General features: G+C 32.7%; 1 protein-coding gene across 1 annotated transcript in view; it reads left to right on the forward strand.

Annotated features, from left to right (window-relative positions):
- Window positions 1-14460, forward strand: part of Shab (Shaker cognate b) — a 524075-nt gene that overhangs the window by 460020 nt on the left and 49595 nt on the right. Inside the window, exon 6 of the mRNA XM_068393294.1 lies at window positions 11812-12065. Coding sequence (XP_068249395.1) covers window positions 11812-12065 — 254 coding nt within the window. The remainder of the gene's footprint in view (window positions 1-11811; window positions 12066-14460) is intronic.

Genomic DNA, 14460 nt, shown 5'->3' on the forward strand with positions numbered 1-14460 from the left:
AACTATTTATGTTATTTTTATCCGTATCAGTAGATACTGCTTTTTTGTTGATTTATAAAGATATTTTATTTTTCAATAGATCACTTTTCAGAAATGGTGGTGTAAAGATTAAAGAATTAAGATATATATAACTCATATATATTAGACCGGGCAGGAGAGCGTGGTGAGAGCGTGCTTCCAGTGACACATTTTAGACGATTGGAAGTTACTTTTTAGACACTTTTTATGTAACACTAATTAGCCATATGTCTGGAGTCCAACTTTTATAACTTCGGCCTCTTTCAAGCATGTTTATTTAACTCATTATAATTACTAATTAATTTATGATTTAACCACAATAATTATCATTATCATTATAATTATCATATTATGATTACGAACTGCACACACAAAGCGACTACTGCTGATTTTTTATGTAAAGTGCTTGTTCTCACTTGGGTTGTGTAAGTAGTTTAGAAATACTTATTTTATTTCCTTTTCATTAAAAATAATGTCGGCTCAAGGGTATAAAGGTGTTGTCACAAAGAGCATAATACATAGTCGGCCTCAATTTATTTTTATTATTATTATTATTATTTGGATAGCGTACGAATCTGGAAAGAAAACACAGGCGGTTAAGAGGGCATATTTGAAACACCAAAACAAATTTAGTAAAAACGCACACACACACACAAGCTCACACATCACTGATTGCTTATTTGTGTAACAATGTACAACCAAATTTGTTTCATTTGCTTTTTTTTTCGTAGCACCTATTTATGGTCCTTGTGATCACTTTTGTACGTGGCCCTTCATTATGTTCTTTCGTTATCATTTATATTACACTACGCATTTAACTGTTTTCCCCCATTGGCACAATTGACATTCTCATTCTCATTATTATTATTATTATCATTATTATTATTATTATTGTGATATCCGTCACATTTAAGATTAAATAAACACACGCCTGTGTCTTTTTTTTCAGATTCTTCTCAAGAATGATGAAAATAGCAATAGTGGATATTCAGTATTCTACTTACAAATTGTCAAGTACAGTTGAGATTACTTATGAGCATTATAGTAATTTTGTTTTCCATTTTGGGGGTTTGGCTTTAGTTTCGTGGCTCAGTAGAATGTAAGGACTTCATGCTCTCTGGACTTGATCTTAACATCTCTCTCTCTCTCTCTCTCTCTCTCTCTCTCTCTCCTCCTCTCTCATCTCTCTCTCTCTCTCTCATGGTCAATCGATTGTGCGCGTACATGCTAGTATTACTATTATAGCATCTCTCTCTCTCCTCTCTCTCTCTCCTCTCTCTCTCTCTCTCTCTCTCTCTCTATATATATATATATATATATATATATATATATATATATATATATAATATATACATACATATATATATATATATATGTATATATATAATATATATGTATATATATAATATATATGTGTGTATATATATATATATATATATATATATATATATATATGAAAACTAGACCAGAAAACATCTACTTTATTTCATTTCAGATATTCCTTATGAGAACCATTATAAACATAAAGTTACATCCAATCTCGTTTCCTTTGAGAAGTTTTGCGTACATTCAGTTTTTTCAGGAAATTTATTTGACGTAATTAATCCGTACTTCATTAATGTCTTCTGTTTGACTTGTTTGGTGAAATTAAGACACGGAAACTTTCATCTTTGCCCTTTGCGGACATTTCTCGTCACCGGAAGGTTTCGACTCTCTCTCTCTCTCTCTCTCCTCTCTCTCTCTCTCTCTCTCTCTCTCTCTCGCTCTCTCTCTCGCTCTCCTCTCTCTCTCTCTCTCTCTCTCTACGTGGTAATATCTTTACATACAAAATAGCAAATACATGGAACAGACTTCCAGCGGATGTAGTCAACAGTAAAACGGTAAACGAATTCAAGATTAAGTTAGACAAGATCATAGAAACACTCTAAACGTCTTAAGTAATTCACTCTACCCAAGAGTACATGGACTCGCCGCGGATGAACTAAAAAGTCTGAGATATATTCAAAATGCTTGTATCTCTCTCTCTCTCTCTCTCTCTCTCTCTCTCTCTCTCTCTCTCTCTCTCTCTCTCTCTCTCTCTCCTCTCTCTCTCTCTCTCTCTCTTTTTTTATCGTACTTTATAGGTTTTCCATTTTTAACATACAATATGTGTGTCCAATTCATGGTAAAACGTACTTATTTTTAGGAAACTTTACCTAATAGGTGTACAAGATGCTAAATATGCAAATGCCCTATAATATTATCATAAAAATTGTTCACCTAAGAATCTTTTAGATATGGTTACAGTTGATTTTTAGATTATTTACTCAGGATACTGTCAAGTTTTTGGAATAATATGCTAAAACTTATGTTAGAAAATATATCCAAAATAGGATACCTACGGTTATTTCGTTAAGATGAAAACTTTGAGGAATATCGATGCTTTAAATACGTAAAACTTCAATCCATAAATGACGTAGCAGAGATGATTTGTCAGTCAATAGCATTATTCGTTTAGAATTTTGAAAAGAAAAAATGGTTCTGCCCGCTTTCATTTGAAAAGTAGAATAGCGTCCCTCAAGCGTTATTAGGTTGTCGGCCAAATAATGAAAAAGCTTCTGGTTAGAAAAATCTCGAGGTGATAGAATGTGCAGCATAGGATTGCAACTCTGCTATTTCTCCACCAATGAACAATATTGTTATTAGTTTGTTATATCTTGATGTAAATGAAGGCATAACCTTGAGTATATCATGTAATATTCATTAGGTACGAAGATTCTCCAGAACATGTAAAAAAAAAAAAAAAAAAAAAAAGATGATTCGCTAAAATTCTTGCAAATTCACTGATGTTTCTCCGTATATATCAAGATTCTCCACTCCAGTTTTATTTGGCATTTTCCTCGTTATGGAATTGGATTAAAGATTATTTCATCAATTTTTCTGCCAAAACTGCAGCAGCTCCAGTTTTCACTTTTTTTTCATTTTGCATATTTTTGAGCCTTTGTATGTTTTCTGGAAGATATTCTGATCGCCAGTCGATTAGAAAGATCATTTGATTGGACAGAGTGCAGACTGTGGACCCTTTGGCTTCTTAGCATCACCTCCCTTTCAGCCTTCTACTCTATCTTTATTCCTCTATCTAATATCTTGCAGTCAAACCGGTTAACTTTACTGCATAGTGCAACTACGTGAGACTTCTTAAGTCTTGTCTGGATTCTTAACGGCCTTAGAAGCCCTATAGCTAAGCCAAATTCATCATTACAATAAATCTAAAAGCACCATTTCTGTAGTCTGCTCTTAAGATTTCATCTTATTTTTTTAAGTTAAATATGACTACCTTAACTTTGAAAAACTCGAATAATATATGCAACTTTCTAGAGATTATTAGTTTTTAAAACCAGTACATATAAGGTTATTTTGCTTGACCGTTCTCTTTTGGATGTACTGTTAATCGTATTTTGATGAATCTCATTTGTGTTAAAAGACTTTACTAAGTGATAAGCTTTTAAATCAGAAATGCTTCCCAGAAGACCTTCATCCCCAGTATGAAGTCTGATGATAATTTTATCATTCGGTATTATAAAAAACTCATAATAACACTAAATACCTTTAAATAAGGGATCCCAAATCTATACTAAGATTATGCAATCCGGACACTATAATGGTACAAATATATCGACACACATTAAGGATGAATTTAATTTTTTCAGAATCCAAAAAAAATCTTTCATCCTGATTACCAGCACTCATCATACTGCTGTGACTGCGTTCTTGTTAGTTATAGCGGACACTTTCATATTTAGTTATTCTCAAGCAATTTCCATTAATTACTGAAGCACTTGCAGCATAAATTATCTTATACAATAATTTTATGGTTTTCTGTTTCATCTCTTGTCAAAGGGTAGAGTTTTGAAGAAAAAGACGGAATTTAATACTTAGCTGTTCCATTTACTCAACTTTTGCCGACAGCTGTTTCAGCCATTAACTCTTGGCTTTCGTCAGGGCTTCTCTACAAAGAAATCATGCTAATGAAAATAAGAAGAAATAGTATCTGAATAAAACGTGTGTACATTATATGTATATATATATATATATATATATATATATATACTTTATATATATATATATATATATATATATATATATATATAAAGTATATATATATATATATATATATATATTATATTATGTATATATAAATATGTGTGTATATATATAGCCTAGTATATATATATATATTATATATATATATATATATATATATATATATATATGTATATATATATATATATATATATATATATATATATATATATATATATATATATATATATATTCTTGATAAACGCAAACTTATACGATTGACCCCCTCTCTCTCTCTCTCTCTCTCTCTCTCTCTCTCTCTCTCTCTCTCTCTCTCTCTCTCTCTCTCTCTCTCTCTCCTGACGATGGTTATCTATAAAGATGAGGTTGTCTTTGTTGTAAAACTGGATGACTCATGGTTTATAGAATGATGTACAATATTGATTTCATTACAGCGGAACAAAGCGCTATAAGTAGGTGGAGAAGGAAATGATCTCATTGACATATCACAGGTTTTTTTAGTTTTTTTTTTTAGTTAATGGTGTAAATCTGCTAGGCATTGACCATGATCTGAGTATTTGAGTAACTTCATTATAGTTTGAGTAATTTGAAACAGTTTAGGAATTTTTCCTCTATGGAGTTCAGTACCAATGTTATGGGACAAAATAGACATGAAATTCAATATCAGTGTTTTGAGACAAGATAAAAAAAACTTGAAATTCAATATCAATAATTTGGGACTAAATAAAAAAAGACATGAAATTCAATATAAATGTTTTGTGACAAAAGAAAAAAAAAACATGAAATTCAATATTAATGTTTTGGGACAAAATAAAAGACATGAAATTCAAGATTGTTTTGGGGACAAAAAACTTTTGAATAAAAGTGATTATTAAATTAAACTTTTTAAGTAACTGTTGAATCTGTACATATTGAAGGTTTTATTCAAAGGGGATAAAAATCTCTCTCTCTAACAGTATGAAGCCAATTTTGTCAAGCATAATTACAAAGCAGTTCTCGCTTAGCATATAAGAATTTTTTGCACTGTGACATGAACGCTGTATACACCATTGGACAATATTTATTATCATTATTATTAGATTTGGAGCTTCAATAAAGTGTGAGTTTGATAGAACATTCTCTATTATTTGTCCATTTTTTAATTTAGCTTCTAGGTTTTTTCACCATCAGATATGCTTCACATTGTCAATTATCGTAGGTATCAACAAAGTAGATACTGCAAAAAGTAAGGAAAATGCTAAGAAATATAAGAAACTAAATTTTACTCCTTAAGAAAAATTAAAAAACACCCAATCAGCCATTCACAGATAGAATATATATTGTGAATGAAAACTCAGTCATACCAAAAGCAAATGTAAAAACTATTCAATTACAGTATTCAATTTCATTTTACATCCCCCCCCCCCTTACCATTCATTAACATCCACAATCCCCCCCCAAATTCAATGGATCTCTCTCTCAACGAAAATGTATTTATTTCGGCTTTTGCAGAGGTGTCCACTGTTACGCTGAGACCAGGGGTGAATAAGGGTCATAATTCCAATCGTGCAAGTATCAGTACATATAAAAAGTGCAGCGCCTTGATTACATTTCTTTTTTTATCTTATTTTTCTTAAATCTCAGTCTCTTTTAGTCATTCATTCCCTTAGGTGAACTGTACTGTACTTGTTAACAGTATTTGCAGAGGAATGTAACAGTTTTGGCAGTTTTGGCCTGTATTTGTCTACTTTAGATATGCACAAACTATTACTATTGATACAGATGAGAGAGAGCTTGTTCTACTGCCACTATTACTAGAATTGGCTTGGGTGCATTTCATTAGATATTTTTTAGATTTTAAACAATGCATATTGCTGAAAGTACTATATATAAAAAGAAGGTAATGATGATGACTTTTAAAAACACGGGAATGCAAGTATCGGTATTCTGCTTTTTTCTTATTTTATCGCCATGACCAGGAGAGGAAGCCACTGAGCTCCCTATCCTTTTTAAAGTGTTTGAACAGAAGTATAAGAATAAAATCTATTAGTCGGAAATTAGAAATAGAAGCTATGCGTACCTGTAATTTATTAGACCAAGCAAGGTAAAGCAAGATTTAACCATGTTAAGTGGTCACATTTTTTCCTTAGTCGTGATAGAATGCTAGTTTGCCCCTCACTGTAATGTAAAAACAGTTTTAGCTGCATCCGTATAGGTATCTTTTGAGTCGGGTTTTAGCCGTGCCTGGTACGCCTGAGTTATGTCAAACCTTTAGCCTATTTCGCTAAATTTCGGGCTTCATCAATTCTCATTTCTCCTCTAGAGGGAGTCTTGTAGACTACTCCCCAAATATGGCCTTGAATGGCAGAAAAAAAAATTGATGTTACCTGTATTTAGCCATTTTTAAGTTTAGAGAAGGTCGTATCAAGTACACTTTTGGGCCCACTGCACGTATGGATAGTCAGTTTATCATTAGATGGTGAGAATTACATATATACATTCATTTATTTCCCCAAAACATGAATATGAAAAAAGATCAGAATTTTTCTAGCTTTCAAGAAAGAACATCAGCTCCCTTCCATCATTTTTTTTTCTTTTTCATATTTGTATTTTGAGTTCAATTGCGGACTACAATATGCCACCTCATACTTTTGGTGAAAGAATTACTGAGAAGTTATTTTTGTTTTCTCTCATATTCTCTACGAATTTTATGACAACAAAGTGGTACTTATTCTTTTAAGTAGCTTTATATTAAAGTTGTCGAACCCCTTTAGTTATCGGAAAACCCTTAAGCCGCTATTTTATGAAATGAAGCAATACCTGTTTGAAGAATATGATCATAGATTTAGCTTCAGAAGGTGATGAAACCTCTTTAATGACGATTTATAATGAGGAAATCCTAGCATATACCCCTTGAAGTACCAAATACCTTTAAAAAAAGATGAAAGTAATGATTCAATCGCGCAATCAGGAATTGCTTTGTTCTACTAACAAATGATTTCCAAGAGTAATGCAAGTCTTACGTATTTTGCCAAATGAGTTTTATTTTAACCAAGTGGACAGAGCATGCAAAACAAAAAATATTTTGGTTGGTTTAGTTTTCGGTAGATATTGTGCACAGTGTGACCTCTTGTTGGGACAGGTAGGGAACGAGTTGCAATCTTTGGTGCTGTCGGTGTGATTTCTCTCTTTAACCTCAGACATATTGTAGTTTTTAAGTCTTTTTCACGTAGTCGGTGTTTTTAAAATGCCTAATATGCTCCAAAACGGAAGTGTTTGGAGTGGATCGAGTTAGTTTGGTTTTTTCATTTTAAATACACAATTTCCGTTTTAGAACGTATTGGCAAAGTATGCGATAGGAATTGTCTGTGGCTCGATAATTAGTAATTTACTTCCTTTACAGAGTTACTATTTTTATATGTAAGCTAAGTCATATTAGAGCCATTTGAAGTTGATGCCAATCACAAGAACTATTTTCAACCAAAGGACAATTGCTTATCCTGTAGCATTTTTCTTCGAACTGTAGCCTTTAGAGTACCAGTTGTCATTGCCTTCAAATTCTTCTTTTAAATATTTTATTATCTTCATGGATCTCTTCTCTCAATAGCATAACTCCATCCATCCTACTGTGTAGTCGCGCAGATTTTGAAAACCCCAAAAAATATTTTTACCGTAATTTTTTTTTTCTTGTGGTATTATGCAGCTTCCATGGTAATTTGGTGTCATAACACAGTAGTTAGTAGCTAGCTCTTTGTATCCTTGACTGATATTAGTTGTTAAAAAAAAAAAAAAGTAGATTTGGCATGATGATGGCCCGGGGATGCTTCCAACTTTTGGGAGCTGCTCCTAGGCCCTCTTTTTTTCCCCTCTCTATCATTCCATTATCTTTTATATACTCCTTTTCCCCTTATGTACCGGATCCACCTACTCCCTTTTGACCTTATTATCTTTACCATTTACGTATGTGTGGTTTTTATATATCGCCTTTCATTAGTTTGCATGGTCTGATCTAGACCCTTTCTCAGTGAAGCCGGTATCTGTCCAAGGAGATCTCGAATCGGATTTTGGGGCATTCGAATCTTTTAGCGTCAATTACGGGAAATTTGTTATTAACAAATAAGGAAGTAATTTTTTTCATTTCAGTGAATATTTCTTGTTCAAGATATTTCCTTATATCTTTTTTTATACTATACTCTTAAAATTATGTAGAAATGTAATAAGATATTTTATATTTTATCCTTTTAATGGTTTTTGATTTGGGATCATTAAGAAAATCTAATTGACTCCAGATAATCTTTGATATACACCTTGTGATAAGACAATGAGTTTTATCTAATTACGTATATTTGACCAAGTTTAACGTTTAACAGCTTTTAAAACTCTCTAATATGTCCCTACAGCAAACAACGTATTCACATTTAACTGAGGTCATCCTTGGACAAATATCCGGAGTGCGACTGCTTCAGAGGGACCCCCCAAAAAGCTTTTGGTGTGTTGTGGATGCTTAAGAATAGCCTCCGAAGATGTTTTCAAGTTTTTCTTATACACAGACTATTTTATATATGTTTATCCTCATTAGACACGCGAGTGCGTTCCTGATCACGGTAAACAAATAATTTATTTATTTAGAAAAAAAAGTTTAATATTAAGGTATTAGTTTTGTAATCTGTAAATTACCACGATTATATATAAATATATATATATATATATATATATATATATAATATATATATATATATATATATATATATATATATATATATATATATATATATATATACATATATATACACGGCGGTGTAAAAATATTTCTGCTTCTTAATTGTATATGAGCATCCAAATAGTTTTTTTTTTATAGTTATGGTAAAATCTACTGAATAGCTTCAGTTCGTAGCCTTTTCCACTTTTCAAAGTCATTTGTCTTTTATCAGTCATCTGTGTCCTCTCGGTGCCATGTTTACAATGATAAAAGTACCACCAGACAATGCCTTACTTCAGATAATTACGGCTAAATTTCTAGGGTGTTAAATTTGTTTATACACAAGCGAATTATCGAGTTAAATAGAGTATAATTTTGAGTCGTTGAAACCTCGTTCTTATTGTTGCCTTTTAGATAGTTGTATTAATTTTCTGAACTTATTCTGAGATCTCTATTGCTGGGAGTGGAAGCTGTTTCAGATCTAGTAGTAACTGTAAGAACAGGCTTTTGTATTATGTTTGAACATACGTTTGATTTCATAGTTGAGGCCTCTTGAATTATGCCTTTCATGAAGGCTGTCATATAATGTTCAAAAATTGTAAGTTTTGAATATGGTTTATCAGCAGGTTTCAAGGATATTTGCATATTCTAAACAAACTTGGTCATTCTTTTTCTCAATTACTTAATTTGTGCAGTTTTAATTTGTTCATGCAAATTAGATTTTGCTATTATTTCTGTCATAAATCTTAAATTCTGTTCATCTGCGTCCAAGCTTAATAAGTTTCTCTGCAATATTCTATTAATATCGAATTAAACTCATGTTCTCTGGTATTATTTTGTAATAAAAAGATAAAAAAGTGAATTTCCGGATTGAGATCGATATCGTTGATACTCCCAGTATTTTTTTTTTTTTTATTTATTTATAACAAATTTTGAAGAAACATTGGAATAACAATAAATATGGAAGGCAGCATTTTACCATTGTTGTAACCTCAGTATTCCAGCAGTAGGCCTTAGCTTTTTTATATCGGGTATATACTGTAAGTGATGGATAGCTGATAAAATTCGTCCGTAAAAAGAATATTCTTGTGGTTTTATAGTTAATGGTAGGTAGAAAGTTAGGTCTACGTTTTCTTCCATTAGGCCTAAAGTCCTTAAAAGAATTTGGTTCCCGGTACGTCAACTTCTAAAACATTTGATTTGTAATCTATTTATATAGTAAAGAAAACAATCTTGGTGTGTTTAGGTTAAGTTTTAAATAAGACCAATGTATTATTTACTTCAGTCCGATTATTATATAAACAAAATCCATCTGTAGTATAGAGGAGGATATTATTCTAGCCTATGTCTTATATGTTTATTTAGGGCCATGTTTACGATGTTCATCCCCTTAATCACTGTTATGTGTCATAATTGTAATCAGCTTTCCGTTTCCTGCATGCCCTAGAATTGCAGCATTTTGTTGTTGTAGGTCCCATTGGGCACACCAAGATTCTTCGTTCATTGAAAGGAAGAAGAAAAGTATTCCTAAGAACTTGTAATCCGCGTTTGTTAACAATTTTTGTAATTTAGGAATGTGAAAATGTAATACGAATTGGTTCAAAGAATACGTTCATGTAGCTTTGTTGTCAAGATGCACAGTCTATTTTAGGGTATAGAGTTATTTCGGCAAATTCAAGGATTGTTAGTGATATTAAGCAATGGGGTATTGTCTTTATATAATAGGAGAATGTGTCTTTTTATAAACGGAAAAAGAAAATATATTGTTTGAATTACTAGGAGGATGACAAAGATATATTCTGATTCAAGTTAGATGAAACTGCGTTGGAAAAAATTGCATTTTGGTGTTTTAAGGTAAAATCGTAAACGAATGGAGTAGAATTTTTCTCTTTTTTTAAACAAATTAGGTGGGAAAATGTTAGACTATCAAAAGGCTTGGAATTTAAGCTTAGACCAGAAGCAGTAGGGTTTTCATTTTTGTTCAACTGAATAGCATTTAACGCACTGTAAATTATTTGGATCTAATCAAATTCTTCTGATGCACTTCCTGTCCCCAACTTTTCGGTACTTTTAATAAGTGTTAAACTGTTGTTCAACTTGCACCTCTGTATCTTGTGCAACTCGTTCGTTATTGACACAAGGTACACGTTGTACGTACATTCTAGGAAGTGGTTACAAGTAATATATCTTGATATCTTGGCAGTTTATTTTTGGTTATGTATACTCTACATTTTAATATTACTGAATTGCAATATCATACTCTTCAATATTGAGGAAGGTTTTTATTGTGGATTTATTGTAAATACATTGGTTTTTTCATGATTATCTAAGGGAAATAAAATATTTTTATTTAATGTTTATGAGAAATAGATTCTCCTTTTGTTTATTCCATAGGCTTCTATATTTTACTTAGTTTGGTTTCAGTGTGATGTATAGTGTTTGTTATGATTTCATGATATTGCAGTTTTAACCGGGAAAATATAATTGGAAAAAATATTCTAGTGTATTTTTACTCTATTGGGATTTTTAAACATTCGATTTTAAGAAAATAAAAACAATTTGTTGTACCCAACTCTTTTCATTACTGTATTTAAGAACATTAAGATTTAAAAAGAAAAAAAAGATTTTTTAGATTAATGAGGCACTTCTTCTGCATCGACAACCTTATCGCTTGACATAGATATTGATGACAATGATGGAGTAACGTAGTTCCTGCTACTCAGTGTAGTCCACTCCTTCGTAGGCCCCCCCATCACTCCCTCCCGCCCGCATAAATTTTCGGGGGGTGGGGGATATCAGGATCGGGAGCGAGTTACGATGGGTGGGTCTGAAGACAATCATAATGATATGAAGCCATTTGTCCCCTTGACCCTAAAAATGCCTTACCCCCACCCACCGCCCCCTGCCTCCCTATGCCACCCTCCCCTCCCCCTCTCCAGCTCCAGAGAGCAGCATCCCCCGGCCTGTGTCCTTGTTTAGATGTTGATGTTTTGTCTGTTTTTCTTCTCTCTCTCCCTCCGGTGGTGTGGTAGGGCACAACATGTCGCAAGGTGATGCCAATTCTGTGGCTGGGGAGTCCATGAGAGCCGGACAGACAGGTACGGGTTGCTATAAGAACCACGAGCACCACATGGGTCGCCTGCAGAAGGAGGCCCAACAGCAGCAGCAGCAGCAGGGCACCGGAGGCGAGGGCGGCGTCATCGCTGCGGCGCCTGCGCCCAACATCCTGGACTTGCCAGCCCCTGAGGATAGGGTCGCACCTGGTTCCCCCGATTACCAGACTCCGGTAAGTCCTCTCCTCCCCCCCTCCCTCCTCCATCCCCCTTACCTCTCCCCCTACTTTATACTCTTTAAAAAATATATTCTCTGCTTCTGGTATTGAAATATCCTTCCCTTATGTTATCCTTATAATGTCACCCGTGTATCCTTTAATATCCTCCTTCCTCTTACCAGAAGGACATAAACTCTTTTGACTCCTTCTCAGTCCTTGATTTTCCTCTCCTTGCGACTTTTAAATTTTCTCTTTTCTTCATGTCTCTTCTAGTCTTTTGTGTAGAATAAATTCCTTCAATCCTATCAATTTCATGTCAGTAATGAATTGCTTAAACGTAGTTTGATTTATTTAAAAAAGAAAAATCCTATTTTAACCGTATAATCAATTCGATAATGATTGCCCCAATCCGAATAACTAACCTTATGTATCCTGCCCTTGAACCTATCAACCCAAAACTTGCCCTAGCCCGTAATACTTCTTATTTTCCCTCTTCCTCTTCCATCTTCTTTTTTGTATAATAGTAGATTAGTTTCTTGCCTCTTGTAAATAGTCCCAGTCATGCTCATGTTTCGAAACTAGTGAACAGTTGTCCAGCTGTAAATAGAATATATTTTATTTTGTATTTTTTTGTATGTTTCCATGACAGCGTTTTCCTATGATCTATATATCATCCGCCTGAAGTCTCATCATTGCTCTTGTCTGATTTCACAATAGTACTGTCTGATTTATTATATTTTATTGTTTATATCCAGTTTTATTTTATTGTTTCTTATTTTTATTATTGTTTATGTCCTGTGCGCATTTATTGCCTTATTTAGAGGTCATTTTGATGGTCTGTTTTTAAATATATACTTAAGGAAAATATGCATTTAATGGGAATGTATATGAATGTAGAATTTATGTATATGTGATTGCACACACTACGCAACACGTGTGTGTACACACGTCATATATTCGTGGTAATATCTTTTCAAAATAACCAGGTATTTATGAGTAAATCACAAATATATATGTTTATGAATATTATTATTAAGGTAAATTTAATGATACTGTTAGGGAGAACCCGATTAATTTAGCATTACACTCGCCCATTGAAGGTTGTGGAAATATGTCTTGTCTTACATTTATAAGAGTTGTGCGGTATTGCTTCGAAATGTGACAGTCATTGACATGAAAGCAAATACCTCATTTTAGTTTATATTGGTAATTTTCTCAACTATAAAATTAAAATTCAGACGCCGCTTCGTAATAAGACTAAAATTAAATACTTGCTTTTTAACCACCAACACGAACAACTGTTTCTAAAACACGCTGCTGATGTTTTAATATTCAGTTAAATATGTCATTATCAGCTATATTAAACATTTTCGAGCCATTATTGGCTTCGGCTCCTTATAAATATAAAGGTTTCCAACGTGGCCGTATCTTGCTCCACAAGTTCTGGATAGCAAGAATAATGCTTATTGCTAACCAATTGCGTAACTGAATTAAAGGAAAATTTATCCAGCCAAGAGTTTTGTCTCATTAATCTGTTATTCGTTGAGAGTTTTGGGACTCGTAATGACAGGTTACACGTGCTTCGTTTAATAGTAAAATAGAAATGTATCTAATCTTAAAAGTATAACGATAACATTTTTCACACCAAAAGTTTCTTTCTTGCAACGAACACCTGCTTCATTGAAAGAGAAGGTACTGTGACATAAACTTTTGTCTCGTCTAAAGTGTGTAATAATTAACATGTTTCATTTAAACAGTATAATGACATAATTGGTAATACTTAGCATGTGCTTCATTTAAAAAGTAAAAGGCCGGAATAAACAAGTAACGTTTGCTTTATTTTCATAAAACATTATAATATCCATAACTTTGTTTCATGTAAAATTATGATTACAGGTAACACATTTTTTGTAAAATTATGATTGCAGGTAACACGTGCTGTATTAAAATAAACAATGATAGCATTGCAATTTAAAATATAGTGATAGTTATCAACTGCTTCATTGGAAATATAATGGCAAAATTTCCTTCACCCAAAAAAATAATGGTAATATTAGAATTAGAATTTATTAACTGAGAGTCCCCGAGACAGACCAGTAGCGCTTGTGATTTGATAAATATCTCTAGGTAAGGCTTTCAGTAGATCGTAGTTTTTCTATATAATTATGAATTTTGTGTTTGTAGATAGGCCAGGCTTCTGCGTATTTATTTATTTTTTTCTAATATAGCCTATTAAGCTCTGGTATATTTTAAGTTTACTTCATGTTTGTATACGTACATACTTCCAAGAGTTTTATTTTTTAATATTCCTGTGTTATTTCCTGTACCTTGCTTTCTCTCGCCATTCAACTCTCTAGCTTATTCACTGCCTTCATTCACACATTCAACGAATCAACTTTTTTTTTTTTAT

Source organism: Palaemon carinicauda, chromosome 19 (assembly GCF_036898095.1).
Source record: "Palaemon carinicauda isolate YSFRI2023 chromosome 19, ASM3689809v2, whole genome shotgun sequence".
NCBI lineage: Eukaryota > Metazoa > Arthropoda > Malacostraca > Decapoda > Palaemonidae > Palaemon > Palaemon carinicauda.